Source organism: Colletotrichum costaricense (genome assembly GCF_030867565.1).
Source record: "Colletotrichum costaricense strain IMI 309622 chromosome Unknown Scaffold_6.1, whole genome shotgun sequence".
Lineage (NCBI taxonomy): Eukaryota > Fungi > Ascomycota > Sordariomycetes > Glomerellales > Glomerellaceae > Colletotrichum > Colletotrichum costaricense.
This window is the reverse complement of record NW_026848235.1, coordinates 2,110,181-2,128,665: the sequence shown is the minus strand read 5'-3', so window position 1 is coordinate 2,128,665 and position 18,485 is coordinate 2,110,181. Positions and strand designations below refer to the sequence as shown.

The 18,485-nt window shown below is 53.3% G+C and overlaps 5 protein-coding genes across 5 annotated transcripts; 3 read left to right on the top strand and 2 right to left on the bottom strand.

Moving 5' to 3' along the window:
- Nucleotides 1–719: 719 nt before the first annotated feature.
- Nucleotides 720–2,684, top strand: CCOS01_06914 (major facilitator superfamily transporter; the record flags this gene model as incomplete). Its single annotated transcript, XM_060455082.1, has 2 exons — nt 720–1,492; nt 1,550–2,684. 2 exons carry the CDS (start codon nt 720–722, stop codon nt 2,682–2,684), a joined length of 1,908 nt encoding a protein of 635 aa, XP_060314782.1.
- Nucleotides 2,685–3,016: 332 nt separating this feature from the next.
- CCOS01_06913 (fumonisin esterase) lies at nt 3,017–4,672 on the bottom strand (the record flags this gene model as incomplete). The annotated part of the gene is made up of 1 exon (XM_060455081.1): nt 3,017–4,672. The coding sequence occupies one exon, from the start codon at nt 4,670–4,672 to the stop codon at nt 3,017–3,019; it is 1,656 nt and encodes a 551-aa protein (XP_060314781.1).
- A 733-nt stretch (nt 4,673–5,405) lies between these two features.
- Nucleotides 5,406–5,966, bottom strand: CCOS01_06912 (uncharacterized protein; the record flags this gene model as incomplete). Its single annotated transcript, XM_060455080.1, has 2 exons — nt 5,406–5,621; nt 5,754–5,966. The coding sequence occupies 2 exons, from the start codon at nt 5,964–5,966 to the stop codon at nt 5,406–5,408; spliced, it is 429 nt and encodes a 142-aa protein (XP_060314780.1).
- Nucleotides 5,967–11,384: 5,418 nt separating this feature from the next.
- Nucleotides 11,385–14,379, top strand: CCOS01_06911 (fungal specific transcription factor; the record flags this gene model as incomplete). The annotated part of the gene is made up of 7 exons (XM_060455079.1): nt 11,385–11,501; nt 11,667–11,806; nt 11,981–12,309; nt 12,387–12,575; nt 12,676–12,944; nt 13,004–13,722; nt 13,779–14,379. 7 exons carry the CDS (start codon nt 11,385–11,387, stop codon nt 14,377–14,379), a joined length of 2,364 nt encoding a protein of 787 aa, XP_060314779.1.
- Nucleotides 14,380–15,802: 1,423 nt separating this feature from the next.
- Nucleotides 15,803–17,683, top strand: CCOS01_06910 (platelet-activating factor acetylhydrolase; the record flags this gene model as incomplete). Its single annotated transcript, XM_060455078.1, has 1 exon — nt 15,803–17,683. One exon carries the CDS (start codon nt 15,803–15,805, stop codon nt 17,681–17,683), a length of 1,881 nt encoding a protein of 626 aa, XP_060314778.1.
- Nucleotides 17,684–18,485: the final 802 nt, after the last annotated feature.

Below are 18,485 nucleotides of genomic sequence, written 5' to 3'. Positions count from 1 at the left end.
TACTCCACATATTGGCTAGACTGGCACGCTACGTTCGTTCCTTGTGGGCTCCTCGCAAACCACTACATTTCGACCCTCCTCCGGACTCCCTCCGGCGAATCCACATTGTCAACGATCCGCACCCGTCCCCGATTTTTCACCAGAATTGTCCTGTGACCGCTCGCGACTACAGCTCCCATCGAACGGTTGACGCTACCTTTGGTGCTCAGTTTGCTTACTACGTTGCCCTGCTACGGTACCCTTCTGTCTTCCTTTCAACTCGCCCGCCCCCGTATCCCACACACCCACGCCCCTCCAACGCTACGTCTGGTTTAAGTGGGACGTGCTGCGCTAGAGGTTGCCTGTTTCGCGCCACCAACAATGGACGGTGATGTCACGGGTGGGCAACTGCACGTTTGGGAAGCCGACTGGGCATGGCTCTACGTCGACAGCAACAGGCGCGTTGGGTCATGGCGGCAGGGTCTGCGTCCCTCGGCTTCCGTCCGAAGTTGACCGCCCCATTGATATATCTCGAAGCCTCGCCCGAGCAGGCAGATTTGGCTGATCCCTTGGTTCTCCCGAATCATCCAGCCTTTTGGTCTATAGAGGTTGTCCTTACGCCTAATCATCTCTCTCATCCTCCTTCGTTGTCGGCTGGCCTCCCGAAAAACAGGAGGAAGCGATACCCTGACCTTCTGTTGACCGTCCTGCACCTTACATCTGCATGACAACAGCTCAACATGGCTGGCACACGATTTGCTGAGGAACCGCCTCAGGTCATCAACCAGGCTGACCTCGAAGTCGCCAACGAGAAGCTTGAGTCCCGCGACGAGCGCAACGTCAGTGACGGTACCAGCGCTAGCGATACAGCAGCTTCAAAAGAGCACGACCCAACCATTAATCACTCGGAGCACCTGAACGGCAACGGTGCCCTCAATGGCAACGGTAACGGCGCCAAGCTGGAGAAGCTAGGCACCTATGACAAGTACGAAATTACCGAGGACGACTGCTACGAAGAGCTGGGCTTCTGCTTCCCTAAGTGGAAAAAGTGGTACATCCTCACCGTCATCTTCTGGGTTCAGGTCTCGATGAACTTCAACACCTCGCTTTACTCCAATGCCATCGGCGGCATCTCGGAGGAGTTCAACGTCAGCGCCCAGGCCGGTCGCTGTGGTGCCATGATCTTCCTCGTGCTTTACGCCTTTGGCTGCGAACTTTGGGCCCCTTGGTCAGAGGAATTTGGCCGCTGGCCGGTTCTCCAGCTCTCGCTATTCCTCGTCAATATTTGGCAGATTCCCGTGGCTCTGGCGCCCAACTTTGCGACCATCATGGTTGGTCGCGCCTTGGGCGGTTTGTCGTCCGCTGGCGGCTCCGTCACACTCGGTATGATTGCCGATTTGTTCGAGTCCGACAAGCAGCAGTACGCTGTCGCATATGTCGTCTTCTCCTCAGTCGGAGGATCCGTTCTTGGTCCCATCGTGGGTGGCTTCACTGAGGAATACTTGCACTGGAGGTATGTGGCATTTGACTAATACGATATTGATTGATGACAACTAATGTATGTGCTTAGATGGTCCATCTGGGTTCAGCTCATTTTTGGAGTTGCGGTCCAGGCTGTCCACGCCCTTACCGTTCCTGAGACACGCACAACTATCATGATGAACCGCATCGCCAAGAGGCGCAGAAAGGAGGGCAACCCCAACATCTGGGGTCCCGACGAGCTCGTCCCCTTCAAGGACCGCTTCTCGGCCAAGGAGGTCATCACGACCTGGATCCGTCCCTTCAAGATGTTCCTCACCGAGCCTATCGTTCTGGTGTTGTCACTTCTCTCCGGTTTCTCTGACGCACTCATCTTCATGTTTATCCAGTCGTTCGTTCTCGTCTATGGACAGTGGAACTTCACCACCGTTCAGGTTGGGTTGGCCTTCATTCCCATTGGTATCGGCTATGTTCTCGCATGGCTCCTCTTCATCCCTGCCATCAAGCGCAACATCAAGGAGCGTGCGGCCAAACCGAACGATGATAGAGCACAGTACGAGTCTCGTCTTTGGTTCCTTTTGTACACCGCGCCTTGCTTGCCTATTGGCTTGATTGGCTTTGCCTGGACTATTCAGGGACCTCCCATCCACTGGATCGGCTCTATGGTCTTCGCAGCCATTGTTGGCATCGCCAATTACGCCATCTACATGGCCACCATTGACTACATGATCTGTGCCTACGGACCATACTCCGCGTCAGCAACTGGCGGCAACGGTTGGGCCCGTGACTTCCTTGCAGGTGTCCTTACCGTCCCTGCTACGCCCTTCTTCACCAATATTGGTGCAGGTACCGGAAAGAACCTTGAGTATGCTTGCACGATCCTGTTCTGCATCTCATTCATTCTCGTCGTCGCTGTCTATGTCATCTACTGGAAGGGTCCTACCTTGCGCGCACGCTCGCCGTTCGCTCAGAAGCTGGCCGGCGCCAGAGATGATGCGGGCGGTCGTCGCGTCAGCCATGTTGGAGGCGCGGACAGGCGCGCGAGCGTTGCCTCCGACGCTTCTGGTGCTGAGCGCCCTGATCGTCCGGCGTACGGACGTTCTTACAGCCAAAATTCGCGCTTCTTTGGCGAGAACCGTGTTACGCCTCGCGGCACTCCCAGAGGCACTCCCTCTGCGAGCAGACGTAACAGTTATGTTGGTACCAGGCGCCAGGTCGCAAAGTAATGTCTACTCCATATGGGGCCCCCGGGCCTTACCTGAGCTCCAAAAGTTGATTTCACGATCCTTGATACCCTAAACCTTGTCTGATCTACTAGCTAGACATAGTCATAATAAAGTAAATCACGAATAATGCAATAATCACTCTATGGTCCACATGTCATCAGGCGTGGGCTCATTACTCACCCTGTCAATACTTCTGTCAGGCCGAAGTCTTCACACGGTGCGGATTATCAGTCAGAGCAGCGCATCTCCGAGGATGGTAATCATTCATAAATCCTTGACGCGAAACTACTGATGCTGATAGCATCATACCAGTTCTCTATCGTCACAACCATCTACGGGAATGGATTATACTCGCCTAACCCTGTACACACACCATCCATCTCAACGCCATCAATCCGCTCCACCACTTTCCCACCCGCTCCGAACCGAAGGACGTCTCCCCCAGTCGCCTCACTCACAACCCGTGGTTCCCATCCGAACTTCTTCTGCGGGCCATGATATGGATCCTCAGCAAACGCCATGATGCGATCCTGCATCGCGTGGCTCACCTCAACCTCGAACTCCGTCGTCGGCGCAATATGATTCAACAGCCCATACGTACCAAACACTAAAGGTGTCTCGCTATTGTGATACGCGCCCAGCCAATTATACACATTCAAATTAGGGAACTTGGCCGCATATTGGAACCGGAACACGGGGGCCTCGGTGGTGCTCAGCTGGTTCCGCGCGACGGTGGCGGCGTACGCCGCGCACACCCACACGACGTCGGCCTCCGTGACCAGCGTCTGCCAGGGCCCATCTGTCAGGTTCTCCTTCGGCCAGGGGACCAGCGAGGAGAATTCGTTGGCTGTTAGGGAGATGAGGACCGGACGGCGGGCTAGTTTGCCCTCTGCTGCGCGGGCTTCGTAGTCGCGGAAGATGATGCGTTCGTCCTGGACCAGGGAGAAGAATATTGCTGGCGCTTCGCCCCGGTCGGTGTATTGGCCGATGAAGTTGCTGATTTGCGTGGGTGATACCCGGCGCATGCAGTCCAGCTCCGCCGTGCCGTCCTCGTCTTCGCAGTCGGCGCCGCAGGGGGATCCGCAGCCTACGTTCCGCGCGACGAAGGTAAAATTAGAGAAGGTCAGATCCGCTTCGATTCCGGACTGCACGACGCCGGATTCCATGTAATATGACTGGGCGATCGGGTCGTCGTAGTACGCGTAGGCGTGGATATCCGCGCTGACTGACCCTGCGGACCGGCCCCACTGCATAATGCGGGCCGGGTCGCCGCCAAAGGCCGCGATATTCTCCTGTACCCATTCCAAAGCTGCGCGTTGGTCCAGTATGCCTAGATTCTGTGATATGCCCTCCGCGGCTAGCCCGCGCGCGTTGGGGAAGCCAAAAATGTTGACGCGGTAGTTGATCGTCACGATGATGGCCGACTGGGAGCGCTCGACCCACGATGTCGGGATTTGCCAGGGGAGGTCGATGCCGCCCATGATGAAGCCGCCGCCCGTCATAAAGAAGAGGACGGGAAAGCCGGCTTTCGTGGGCGGCGGGGTTGTGGGCTTCCAGATTGCGAGGTAGAGGCAGTCTTCGGAGGTTGCTTCGCCCTCCAGGCCCGAGGTGTCGTTTTGGGCGCCGTTGTAGATGAGGTTCCCCTTTGTGAGGGGCAGATTCCACATGGATTCTACGGAAGATACGAATTGAGGGCATGATGGCGGGAATTTTGTGGCGTATTGGGGCCTGGTGGTGTTGTTGGGTCGGAGCTTTGCGGGAGGGAGCCAGCGGCGGGATGCGACGGGGGGTTCGGCGAAGGGGATGGAGCGCCATTGGAGGGTGTTTGGGGCGTCTTGGTCGATTATTCCTGTGAATGTGCCGGTTGAAGTTCTCACGGTGAGAGGGTTGTTGGGGTGTGAAGAGTTGGTGTTGCTGGCTGCTGCGCGGACGCTCGCGACCGAGGCGAGGAGGGATAAGATGGCGAGCTTCATCTTGAGATTGGGCATATTGCTACCGAGAGCTTTCAATCCGTCTGAAACGAAGCATTTGGATCTCAAGTAGATATGGATCAATTCTAGGTTCTTATCTACACTTGGTGTTGGTTGCCCCACCTCGCCCGGCTTTGGTGATCTTGATCTCATTCTAGAAGGTAGTAATGCGACGCGCATGTGGTCAGCAATCCTTTGAGAGGAAAACCGGGCAACTGTTAGCGGGTGATATGACGAATTCAAACTTGGCTATAAGCACTTAGCCTTGAGGTGAAATAAGGGGCGAGTCAAATAATCATGTCTGATCTTCTCTCTAACTTTTCTTCTCTAGCAGATGTCTGTGATGTTTGAAGTTGACTATCGTCAGAGTCGCAAATAATGAGGTGTAACGATAATCGCTTGACCCAATTAGTCGTCAAAAGAAATCGACAATCTCGCGGTCTCATCACAATTTATCGGAACTCAGATCTATCGAATATTTCAAAGTCCTCGTCACGTAGCTTTCCCCTTTTAGGGTAATCAACACAAGCTTACTACAAGGTTATGTCGCATGATCGTTAAGGCTATGCTGGAACCTCCTGGCATTTCAGTCTAAGTTCACCATCAAGAGATTTCCATTGTTCATCGCAAGCTTCCTATCAGTAACCTACTGAACCACTACAATAATTCAGCTGCGAGGCGTAATTTGAATCAGTTTGCTGATGCCGTCATTCTAGCTCGGTCCCAGTTCGACCGTACTGCGATTAGCAGTCTAGCACCTATACCAGCACAAGAAGCTATGCCCAGTCTGCCCGCTCGGAGGCGTGTAACACTTCCCGCCACCAACAATAGCGTTTCCAGTCTCGCCAATCTGGTTTTGGCAGTTGCTGTCATAGTACAGGTGACAGTTAGTCCCATAGGTCCCGTCGCCGACGGCCCTAAGGCTGGCGATGGCGTCGGAGGAGGAGTAGCATTGTCCGCTGCATCTCTGTTGGGGTAGTCGAGGTCCAAGTCAGTCTCGTGTCTTTCAGGGCTTCTTTCGTTATGCTAAGTTGTGACGAGGGAGTTTGGAAGGTGGCACGGGGGCTAGGGAGGAGGGATTCAAAAAGATGGGACTTACGCCGGGCCCGATTGCTCCGATTTGGTCGCTACAGCCGGTGCCGCGGTAGTACCGGCCGCACTGGCCGTTGACAACGCCGGCTGCGGCACAAGCGGCGCGGCGCTGGAGGTCCGTAGCGTCGAGGTTGATTACGTCTGACGAGGTGCCTACGGCGACAGCAGCGCCAGTGGCAAGGTTTGCGGCCAGGAGAACTACAATATTGGCGAGAAGCATTTTGAGAGGCTTTGATTGGGATGAGGGCTTTGTGGTGGCTGTTGAGCTTGCTCCAAGAGGTTTGCAAACAGCGGTTTCGGTCTTCTTTATATAACAAAACCAGCCTATTGACTCCAGCCGTGACTATGAATTTGCTGCAAAGACTCTGTTCCTTCCAACGTCATCCTGATCTCAGTTGGAAGTTTCACTGTGTCACGACCTCGCTCACTAGGTTTAGTTACGCATTTCAACGCATGAGCTACAACGTTCCAGCCAACATCGTGGCGGTGTAAGCCACATCTCACGATGTCTGTCTTTGCCCGCTTCCCATGTTTGGTTGTATAAATCAAACGCACGCATGCAACAGTAAGCCCTGATGGATGGGAAGACCAATGCCTTTCTTAATCTTGAAGCGGCACAGAAACGTTGTATGACAGGACAATAGCCTATTGCGTACAACGGGAACGATTGTCCACACGCATGCATCTTGTTTGGTCATATTACTGGTCTAGCACCTATTAAGTGACTATACCTTGGTCAGACTTTGCCACATTGTGAGAGCTGAGACACAGTTATTCTCACATTCGGGCGACAGCTTGTCAAGTAATACATCATGATGCGGACCAAAGTTGCCATTACGGTGGTACTGTTGGTAAGCCACTATTTTCAGTCTTTCCAACCTGAATTCCAGCTATTCAGGTTCTTGATTGGGTATCGAGGCGTCAGTCTAGGCTCTGTCTCACATGACCGGTCAGACGAAATGGAGAAGTGAGTCGATTTGATAGGCCATGTTTGATAGCCTATGCAATGACTTTGACATTTACCGGTGAGAAAATAGTATAGGCCTTCACTGAGATGACCATGTTACCTACGGTGATTTAGGGAACGTGTTTCGGCAACCCCTCAGCTGTGAGCAATAGTACAATGAGACAATATCGTAGGAATGCGCCGGGTATTGACTAGCTTAGTGGAGGTCCCTTACGGTCCAATAATACTTGCCCAGCTTTGGAGTTCCAAGTCAATTTGAGTGTCTGCCTTACTCACAATACCTTTTCACAACAATACGTTGTAGCAGCAAGCATGATCTGAAATGAATTGCATGCAGACTTTCGTTGGACGCATCTTTCCTTTCGGCGCGAGTAGAGTCGCTACATCATGAGGTATGACGAACAGCACCAGGTGCTTGTATGCGTCGATCTTAAGCAGCTCTATCCATGTATAGAGGCAAAATGGGACTGTCCGTGGTAAATGTTGCATTGCAAGGTGGGAATGGAAATTTCTTGAATTAGCCATGTTCCGTACTCATAAAGAAGATGTCTCAATATCAGTCCATCAGTAACTCGAACCCGATATCATACATGAGAAGATGATAGAACACTCAGATTGTCCTTGAACCTCGTTGAGAGTCTCTGCTTCCTTTTATGTATTTATGCCTACCTCAGCTGTCCGTCTAGGAATACTGGGTCTAGCACACACATGTCTTGCGGCCACCACCGGCGACAAGTTGTCGGGTAAGACACGTCATATGATGTGTCTTGTGTTCAATGATCTACTCACCTGACCACTCTTACTCTTTCAGAAACAACGAGGCCCTGTTCGGTTGAATTCCATGCTTTCTTCCTGAAGGTAAGTCTTGCTGACGGCGACGGATTTTGGCCGGACTTACATGACCAACCACAATAAAGCTTCTTGCTTCATCTTCATAAGTACATGTCAATCTCGAGGAACCTTTTGGAGCCGGGTTTGACAGAAATTCTAGACTCGAGCCATCAATGGCAAAGAGTCTAATTTGTGGGATCCGTGGGGGAAATCCGAATCATCATCCTGTTGCCTGGATGATGGGTCAGGCGGATCATGGATGTATGGAGGAGCTGCGAGCTTTCAGAATTAGGTCCACCAAACCATCTCCAATCCCGACCTATCCTTTGGTATCGCTATCGTGGCAATGTCATCAATCTGCATTGACATTCGATCCCTTCATCTTCTGTGAATGCCTCTTTCTCTTCAATTCCGGCGCATCCCGCCGTCTTCGCCGAAGCTGCCGAAAGCTTACTCGTCGGAATCGCCCCCCGACTCCCGGGCTAGTAATCCGGGGCTTCCTCGCTAGATGATTGTCAATGACACCAAAGTCTGGATCACGCTGTTTTCAAGAGCCGGATGGCGCGGTCATCGTGAAGTATCAGTGACAGGTAACCTTCTCATGATCATGCGCCGATAACTGCAGAGGTTTTTCGTTCGTGATTGTGGCAAAATTCTCGGGTCTGGATGCTGTCGAGTTCCTCATGATCTACGCGATGACTCCGGCCGAGAGACGCATAGGCCGCCGCGAAGCGCCCCCTGTGACCCGCGCAGCAGGTCCCGCCGGAACCGAGAACTCTCACGTTTGACGGTTCAAGCTAGCCAAATCCCGCGGTGTTTGCCATAGAGTCGCCTGTTACAACATTAAGCCTGTGAGGGAGAAAAAACAAGCGGCCTGATGCGCTCGTGGAGTAAGAAAGGCGTTCCGAGGATGCCATGGAGTTGGAGGAGTTGTTCCTCGGCTGCTGCCCAGGCGACTTGAAAGTTGGGGCTTGTCGAGTGCCAAGAGCCAAAAGTAGCCTTATCTTTGTTGCCCTACCGTCTGCACAACTTCGGAGCTTGCCGCGTTTTCCTTGATGAGGCTAGAAGTCAAACTTATCGGTGAGGCCAGAAGACTAGATAAAACGAGGTAGCATCTACGCCCTAGGACTTGGCCACTTATTCAAAGTCAGGTTGGGTTTCTGGTACGAACGAAGAGTTGATTCGACGCTCTCAAAAGTCATGTGAGATATTGAGAATACCATTGGGTGTATCACGCTTTGATTTGTTGGACGATTGCATTTGGAATACTTAGAAAGTACGGAGTATGGAAATTCCCTTAGATGAGGCTGTGAAGCTCAGAGCCAAGACTTGAAAAGAGCACTACAATGCGTGGGGTAGGTAAGGGAGAATGGGGACTAGGACTGTATTTGGTAATTTTTGGCGCTTCTTAAAAGTCTCACAAAGCCCACGCGCAGAATACTCCAGATTCCTTAGATCCGATTTACGGTTATTGTCTTACATTGCCTCAGAACGGACGCCAATCGCGCTAAATGAGGCTGGGACGTGCTGTTCGGCTTTCGACCCTCGGGTCGTAAATTTAAATCTAAAGATACGGGATACTAGAAAGGGACATGTTAGTCGAGGTGCATTCGAGGATATTTTCTTCGTAAAAGGCTAGGTCTGTCCGCTCTGTACCGCTTGGCTTAGAATGGGCTCATCGGCAGGCTCTTCCGATGCGGCTTGCCCGCGCCTTTCCAGAGTCTGATAAGTGGAACAGAGTGTCACAGACAAGCATAAGGGGATAAGTAATAGAACGACTAGTCGAAACTCTCTTAGATCAAGTTGTAAAGCAATTGGCCCCAGTTGGTGCGCCCCGCAGAATCGCACTTCGTAGAGACTCTTCATTACGCTGCCTGAAACCCCCGTCGGAGTTTTCTGCGCGGATGATGGCGAGTACTATATGTTATGCTGTCGTTTGGGATTTGATGCCCTTGGGCCTCGGCAGGGCGTTGTTGGAGAACATCTGTGCGTAATTCTTTTCATGTTTGCCGTTCAGCTCTCCGTAATAAGGATCAGTTGATGGTTCTTCATATACCCCAAATACATACTGAAAGGCTGTGCTTTCATCAATTTAATTTTGGATCGCCGATTCATTTTGGTGATGACGGGTGTTCCGCCTCAAGATTTAATTAGTTTGTCTTTGCTGGAACCGTACCCTATGCCCCGGAGAGTAATATGCCTAGGGCGGTGCCGCATGGATCACCGCTGTATAACCAACTGACATTACACCTACTGGCGCGGACGTAGCAGTCATGGACGACGGCGCGTCGGAGTAATTATGTAGCAAGGTATTTGGACTTGAGAATGTGCTGGCAAGATGAGTAATCCTACCGGCGAAAGGCATCTTACATCGAGGCACCATGGTAGTGCTTCACTCGGGATAGTCGGTGCCGATCAGTATCACGGCCAAAGCCGGTGACCGTTGGGACTCGAGCGCTGCTGGCGTGCTCACTGCTGGCGGCGTAATGCAGTGATGAGATTACGGTATTCGTCCGCAAAGTGACAACCATTTGTAAGCTAGGCGGTTAGTGGAAAGGCAACATGACTCGTGGAGGAGATTGATGGTGGAGATGGCTAGATTGATAAAGTCGCGGCTGTTTGAATTTTCCAACGTGAAGGTTTGCCCATTGTCATTTGGGAGAGTCTGGGATGATGAAAGATCAGACGCAGGACCGTGACTATGGATGCAGGGCTAGATAGGGTTATATATTGGCTGTTGCAGTTTTGTAGAGAGATACCTTTAAAAGTCACATCTTCGTATTATAATGACTGCTGCCCAGCCCCGGTTAAAGCATCATTTCGTTGAAAATCGCGGTCCGATCTTCGGTGACGCATCCCAATACATCCCCCACCCGCGGAAGGACGACCCAAAAATGAAGAAGGGCCAGAGATTAGAGTTGGGCGATTAAGCTTCGCCCCTAAAACACCAGACAAGCACCAGGATGCGTCGCGGCCACAGGCAGACAATCACTCATTATAACCACGGAGACACCCCTTGAAATCCACGCACTCCGACGGACTACGATTATTTCCGCGCCAGCCGCCTGGTACCAGACACTCATTACACTCATACACTACTCACTCTCAATACTCGTATTTTGCATCATTGCGACACCTGCTCCAAGACTTACACGACGGCATCGAGGGGAAAGAAAAGAGTGTGAGAGGATCCATCAGACAAAAGAAAAGAGGATCGAGACCAGAGGCGCAGGAACCACCCGTGTACCGAGGGCGGGCGACTTGCCCAGGTGCGGGAAAGAGAAGAGAAGAGGGCGTAACGTTAGGGTGTAGGAAACAGCTGCAAGAAAAAGCCAGGCACACAGGGCCGACAAAGAGAAAGAGACGCCAGGCAAGTTGGAAGGAGAGACTCTTTGGGAGGGGCCTCTGCGGCACGCCGCACATCCATGACACATTTGCACATGCGTCTTTCTCTCACACACACAAACCACAGCCTCAACCCACCACATTCGCGGACACAACCCATTCCAGCCCCCAAACCTACCTAACCATTCCCTGTCCCCCCCTCCCCTGAGAGGAGAGCTCAAGCCCAAACACGCACCGGAGCACCACCATTCTCGCTCGCAGACCCTCGCAGGAGAGAAGAAAAAACCGCTCTGCTGGCATTTTTTCCCATCCTCCTACGAGTCAATTGGTCCCAACAATCCGGTTCATCGTTCTTGGTTCCCACGTTTGATCCAAGGAAGACTGAAAGAAAGTTGTCCCTCCATACGGGACACGGAGCTCTATTATTCTATTTTTCTTCTCTGCCCTACCGCACTTGTATCAGTCCGTCTCCTTTCGACGCCAAGCATCAAAGTTATGGAGCAGAGCCCCGAAGACCATCAGTCACCGCCAGACGGACAAGCGGCCAACCGCGGGTCCGACGCACTTCCGAGACCGCGTCCGTTGGCTTGCACTCCATGCCGGCGCCGCAAGGTAAGGGTCCAATTTCCTGTCCCGGTGGGCTGGTTCGCCCTCGCTCTTTGGAAGGATGCTGGATGCCGTTGATCTTCACGCCTATCGGCGCGAATAATTCAACCCCAGCATTCATGAGAGAGAGAGAGCGAGACCGAGCAACTAAGCGCGTGGGGTTCATCTTAGGCTAACCGTCGGGACGGCTCGTCGTTGCAACTGCAGATTAGATGTGACCACAAGACGCCAATTTGTTCAAACTGTGTCAGGTATGGCTTGGAATGTGCCTGGCCCGAAGGACGACGGTCGTCGGGACGTCGCCAAAGACCGTGAGTGAACCTCCTCATCTCCTTCCCAGCGAATCACTCGCTGCCCTCATCCTGGCCCTCAACTCACTAGTTGCTGTCGAGGGGAAAGGGGGGGTCGGTGTGACCCTTATCTCCGATCTATTCTGCTGGCTCGTGGATGGCTGACACATTCACTTATGGTGTTGCCTTCAACAGACTCTATGAAGATGTAGTTTCGAGACTGGCTCAGATGGAGAGGCTGGTGGAGGAGCTCCAGAAGCCAGACCAGGGACCGACACCTCCACAGCAATATGTTCCGACCGCCAGTGAGGCGGCAAAGGCAAGCGCCTCAAATGCCTCACCCCTGGCGACGACGTCGTCAAACAACCCATCGCCCCTGTCCAGGCGTAAGGCTAGTAGTGCAAGCCCATCTTCCGGAAACCCTGACAACTATCCATCGCCGCCATCAGCAACTTCGTCGGCCTCGACCGGAGCAAGACCGTATTACATTGGGGCTCCCGACGAAAGTACGATAATCGCCGCAGGTACGTAATGATGGATTCTTCTTGCCCATGCCATTGGTCCTCCCAGATCGTGGTTGTTGACAGTGTTCATATGCCAGGTGCTTGCTCCCTACTTTCGCCGCAAGGTCTGGGTCAAATCGAGCTTCTCATTGGCGATTCGAGGTTCAGCAATGCCTTGAAAGCTATGCAACCAAAGGTCGTGTATGGCAATGTTCAGCCGTATCTTGAACCTGCCGACACGAATCATCCTCTACCTCCAAACCATGTCATTATGGAATGTGTCAACGGTAAGTTTAGCCAGGTGGTTCGAGCGATTTTGACCGTCTACCCGGGTTCAAGTGGGTCTCAGTATCAAAACGGTGCAGTCACTGATTCAATCCAACCTAGATTATTTCGTGACCATGAACACTGGCATACGACTGTTCCAGGAGCACGAGGTACGAGCAGCTCTCAAGTCTTACTTCCAGGGCCAGCCGCCGGCGGACCCAGGTTGGCGCATGGCGGTCAACGTTATTATTGCCCACACCTTACGCAAGAGGAATGGCATGCGGAATAGGGAAGAGTATCAAAAATACATCCACAATGCGCTGGGAATGGTACCCAATATCATCTTGCGCACACCATCGCCTCTGGCGATTGGGGCATTACTATCAACAGTTGGTTCCCCTACGCTGCTCATGTTCCCCAAGGTTACAAGAACTGACCCCTTGCGCAGGTTCTTTACTTCAGCTTCACATCTGAGAACCATATTGCGCTCACCCTCATGGGTCTCACGGTCCAGCTCCTCTTGATGGCAGGCTATCATCGGCCAGAGCCGGACGTGACTTTTGCGCGCCCTCAACAGCTCATCCCTACAGAACACCTCCACCGCCGTCGTCTCTTCTGGCACGCATACGTGATCGACCACGATCTTATGCTGCGGATCGGAAAGCCTGCCCTCATTAGCGATGACTTCCTCCTGGACCTCCCCGAAGAGCACCCATCCGATGGGTACAGCATGTACTACTACCCCAACGACGTGACGCTCAACTTCTTCCTCGAGCAGGTCCGCCTTGCCCAGATTCAGGGGCGCATTTCCACGACGTTGTACTCTCGCAGCGGCCTTCCTGCGGCCGAGCTTGAAGCCGAGATCCGCCGTCTCGATAACGAGCTGACAGAATGGCGTCAGAGCATCCCTCCGATGATCCGCGCCGACAACGTCGATGCCCTGCTTGACGGCGACTACTCTAGGCTGGTGTGTCTGACGACGTTGCACTTCACCTACTTCCAACTCGTTGTCGCGATCCATTCTGCGGCCTTCCGGCTACCCACGCTGGAGGATCAAGAGGGAGTAGAAGCCGGTGATATAGGCCCCAGTCTGGCGCTTTGCGTGAGCGCATCGCGTGCTGCCATATCTCTGCTGAACTACCATCAGATCGAGCACCCATACACGCCGTAAGTGTCCTCATCTCAACCATGTAATGAATGATGCAGCTCACACTCGCTCCCAGCTACCTGCTCTATCAAATCGCTTGGAGCGTTGACATTTTGTTCGTCAATATTCTCCAGAACAAAAACAACCCCCGAGCTCGCCGTGATCTCGACCTAATTCGCACTGTCATTTCCTTCTTTGAAAAGTACGACCCGTACCACCAGAGTGTCATCTCGTATCAAATCATCAAGGTCATCGCCGATGTTGCGGCTACGGTCCTGGCAAACACCCCGACCTTGCCTCCACACATGCTTCCCGTTCAGCAAGTCCCACTCCCGGCCCCGAGTATGCCGATGATGCCCGGCTCCGCGGGTGCGATGCAGGGAGTCTTCTCTCCCCAGATGTCCGGACCAGGAACGGCCCGTAGCGGTAGTATAAACGGAAGCACCCCCGATGTCCTCGGTTCCATGACAAGTCTTTCCATGGCGGACCAGCAGCAGCAACAACAACAAACGTCACCATTCATGGACTTGTCAACAGGATTAGCGTCGCCCAATGACGGTCAGCTCTTCCCCGGATTTATGGATATGGCCGACTGGAGACTACCGATGGATTATCAGCCAGAGCTGTGGCAATACGACAATCTCCTAGACAATCGGTTTCCCAACAACCAAAATTAAGTCGTAGTCGGACCGGATCTAAGCAATTGCAGAGGAATAAGTCTTGGCGTCATCGGGTCCACTCTCATGACGGCGGCGGCGGATCACTTCCGGCCATCCGGCGGTAACCGGCGATAAGTCTGCAGGCCGTCGCATTTTGGGCCCACCTTCTCCGGTTGCATCGCCGAAAGAAACTACCCGATATCGCGCACTCTAGCGCCGCCATCAGAGGCGAATCAGGGCTAGCCACGATCGTCAGGCACGCGAGCTTTTACCTAAAACTTCCATTTGGAATCACTCATCCACGGCTTCAATGACAGATTTCGCCGAGGTCGCGTGCCGAGAGGAGAGGAACTTGAGAGGCCAGGAAAGAAAGAAGAGGAGGAAAACAAAAAAAAGAGGCCAGACGATGCCCTCCGGGCTCGCGTCGCGACGAAGGATTGAGCTCGAGATGTCCGGACGATGGCCGGATGGGCGGTGCGCCTCACCGTAGCCCTAAGGCCGTCGAGCGAGAAAGAAGCATGTGGGAGGACGTGGAGTGGTAGAGAGAGACAGATGGATGCAATACCCGAGCGCCGAGGCATCCAGCAATTGTCTCAACCCTACAGAGTACACCCAATTGGAATTGACTTTTTTGGATTTTTTTTCACGCTAAATCCCTTTTTTCTGGGCATTCCTGTGTATTCGTTGAGAAGCGCATGCCCAGCACACAGATCAAAAACACATGTCTCGCACGAACGGGAATCAAAGCACCCACGTTGCGAATACGATTATCTCCAATTGGAGACCCCAATGGAGATGGGAAACGGATGCCATGCGATTGCCAACTGGGACTTGACTGTGTCTGTGATTCTAGACTGGATACTGGGAGTTTAACCCTTGTCGATAACGACCGCCCCCTGCCCACTCCTCCAAGTTCCCACAAGTGATGTGCGCGCGTATCCGTATCCTTCTCAAAGAATCCGGGGTTTTAATTGTCAATGGCAGTTTTCTCCCAATGACGTCAGGCGTCCTTTCCGGGCTCTTCGGTTTCACGTTTTAATCTCACAGCCCCCTTTGACCACCAATCGAACAGAAAAAGTCAAGCGTGCGGCGCGCGATTTGTCCTAGGCCCCTTTACCGTCTCATTGTACTTCCCTTTAGGGTTCCTGCATACTTTGTAGGCCATTAGGAATGCAAAGCCCATCTTAGCCCCCAATTCCGATCCCTCCCACCTACCTACTTACCTTAAACCCAGGACCTCCCTCCTAGCTGTGTCTCCACGCTTACCCGTACCGCCATGACATCTAAATTCCACAGCAACCTACGTCCTCTCGTTCGACTTCCCCGTCAACGGGCATAGGATATCCCCTGCACCTCACTCAACTCTCACCTCTTTGAGACCTGCTGAGCATCCTTCCCGATCCTGGCAGGTTGAGGACTTTCTCTCTCTCTCTCTCCGACAATGGGTTCAGAAACCAAGAAGAAGGCCTCAGCCGAGGACAGGAAACGGCGATCCGACACGAACCCGCCCAAAACACTCAGAGAACGTTTCCTGCACTCCCTCCCCTATTACACGGGACCCTACGGCGTGGGATTCCTCGAAATCGAAGCACCGGTCCGTCAACCGCGCACCTTTTCGGAGCTCAGGCGCCACAACGTCCCGCTGTTGAGGCTCGATACCGTCCTCTTCGCCGTCTACTACCCGTGCAGCGTAAAGACCCAGACGGACGACCACGCCGCCCCCGATCATCACCATGACCAGCAGCAGCATTTTCATCACGGCAAGAAGAATGGGGAAAAGGCCGGCGGTACCAAGAAGCCGAAGCTCTCACGGGTCGGATGGCTCCCGCGTCCGCGGGTCCTCACCTGCAAGGGCTACGCCAAGGAGTTCAGCATCCCGCATCTGCCCGTAACGGCCTACATCGCCGCCACCTCCATGTTCACCAAACTCCCCGCGCTGAGGAACGCGAAGCTCGCAGAGCATTGGCCGGAAGAGATGCTGGGCGACGAAGGTCCGACGGGTCAGACGGCGAGGAACGAGGAGTCGAGCTCGCGCAAGAAGCCAAAGTTCCCAGTCATCATCTTCAGCCACGGCCTGGGCGGCTCGAGGATGAGCTACAGCTCCATATGTGGAGAGTTGGCGAGTTACGGCTTCATTGTTGTGGCAATCGAGCACAGGGATGGGAGCGGTGCGAGGACCTATGTGAACCTCCCGGAACATCGGGAGGTGTCCGATAGCGAATCTTCCTTGGAGACGGTCAATGCCAAAAAAATCAAAAACAAGAAGAACGGAAAAGACTCTGGGCAGCACTACTGCGTGGACTATCTTTTCCCCAAGAATAACGAGCAGGACACGGCACCGAATAACGAACAGGGCGTTGATATGCAGCTACGCGCTGCGCAGATTGAAATGAGAATGACGGAAATCGAGGAGGCCTTCCGCATCCTTGGATATATCGACAGTGGTCGCGGGCACGAAGTTGCAGCCATGAACCTGAGAAAGAAGGGCAATGTGGCGTCGAGCTCCAAAGGGCTTACAGGCATCGTATGGGATGACTGGCAAGATAGGATGTTTCTCGACAATGTGACGATAATGGGTCACTCGTTTGGCGGAGCAACGACGGTCGAAGCTTTGCGGACCGAGTCGCTTAGCTGGGTTGGTCAAGGCATCATTCTTGACGCTTGGGGCCCGGCGACGCCACGCGCAGGAGAGAACCCCAGTCACCGGGTTAAGAAACCGTTGTTGTCGATCGGATCGGAAGCCTTTATGCACTGGCAAGAAAACTTTGACAGACTTGTCGACGTCTGCAACGAGGCCAGGGGCGAGAACGCGCTCACCTGGATGATGACGATCCGGGGGTCAACCCATCTCTCCCAGACAGACTTTGCAGTTCTGTACTCGACTTGGACAGATCTGTTCATGAAGACGTTGGTGAATCCTCTGCGAGCCATCTACCTGACGATATCACCGTCGCTCGAGTTTTTGAAAATCACGCTACCTCCGGAGCAGACAAAGTACAACACCTGGGTAGACGAGGAAATTTTGAAAACAACAGAGCCACCAACAGAACCACTTGCTGTGGTGACGCACGATCACCGACCGGACGACCAATGGATCGCAGTTCGCCTCAAGGTGGACAACGAAGCAACTCTGCGGATCAAGAGATGGTTTCGGCACAAGAATCGGGTCTTGATGGGGAAAGGCGATGGATCGGGCATGCCTTCGGGACTGATCAGCTGGGAGAAGGGCAATGAGGTTTGGATGCACGTGAGCCCGGACCCTGAGTCCGTGGAGGAGCAAATGCAACGGAACGAGCGGACGACGAGCCGGAATGCAGCGTAGGTAGGCTCGATTAGCATCGCGATGTGCTTTGTAGACCTGCATGTTCTTCATGGGTTGGTTTATTTGGGTAGCGATTTTGGACATTGGCGTTTACGAGGCGTAACCGCATCCATGGTGTTGGGATGCTTTGAGCATTTGCGGTGTCACTGTATAAGTAGGGTAGTAGGTTCGCCAGACAGGACACAGCCTGCGGGCCTCTGCTAATCAAGATACAAGCGATTTCTTGTTGCAAGTCGCTTGCATATTTGCGTGGAAAAGTTGCGTATGGTCGCTCATTTCAGAAACGTGATTCCAAGATCAGCAATTACTGGGCAACAGCTCTGCAGGCTATCGGGCGGTCGGACTGCCAAGCCATTGTCGATCCAAAGACGGGCTGGTAGGGTGCCTTTCGGCTTCAGCAAGAAGGTCCTAGACCTTGCTTATAATCAAAGCCAGTGCGCTCTGCGCTTTGTCGTGAGAAGAGGGTAGCTTTGGTTTGAGGTATAAGGCGAGGCTCGGACTCCCTTGCCGAAGTGGACTAGCTCCAGGGACGCCGATGAACAGCAATTTTGATCGATTGAGCCAGGGGTTGCCCGGTACGGTGACGTGTGGAGAGCGATGGTGCCGCGACGAGGGGGACCAGGATTATGAAATCCACAAGATTGAATTGTTGTTTGACCACCGCGTCCGGCTATGGATAACGTGGACGGTAGTGTAGACGCAGGCAGTTGAGGGCAGGCTAGCCTTGTGTGTCATTCTGGCGTGGGCGTATGCCACAACGTCTCCTCGACTATTTTTGTCTCTTTTGGTTCGTTTCTCGCTT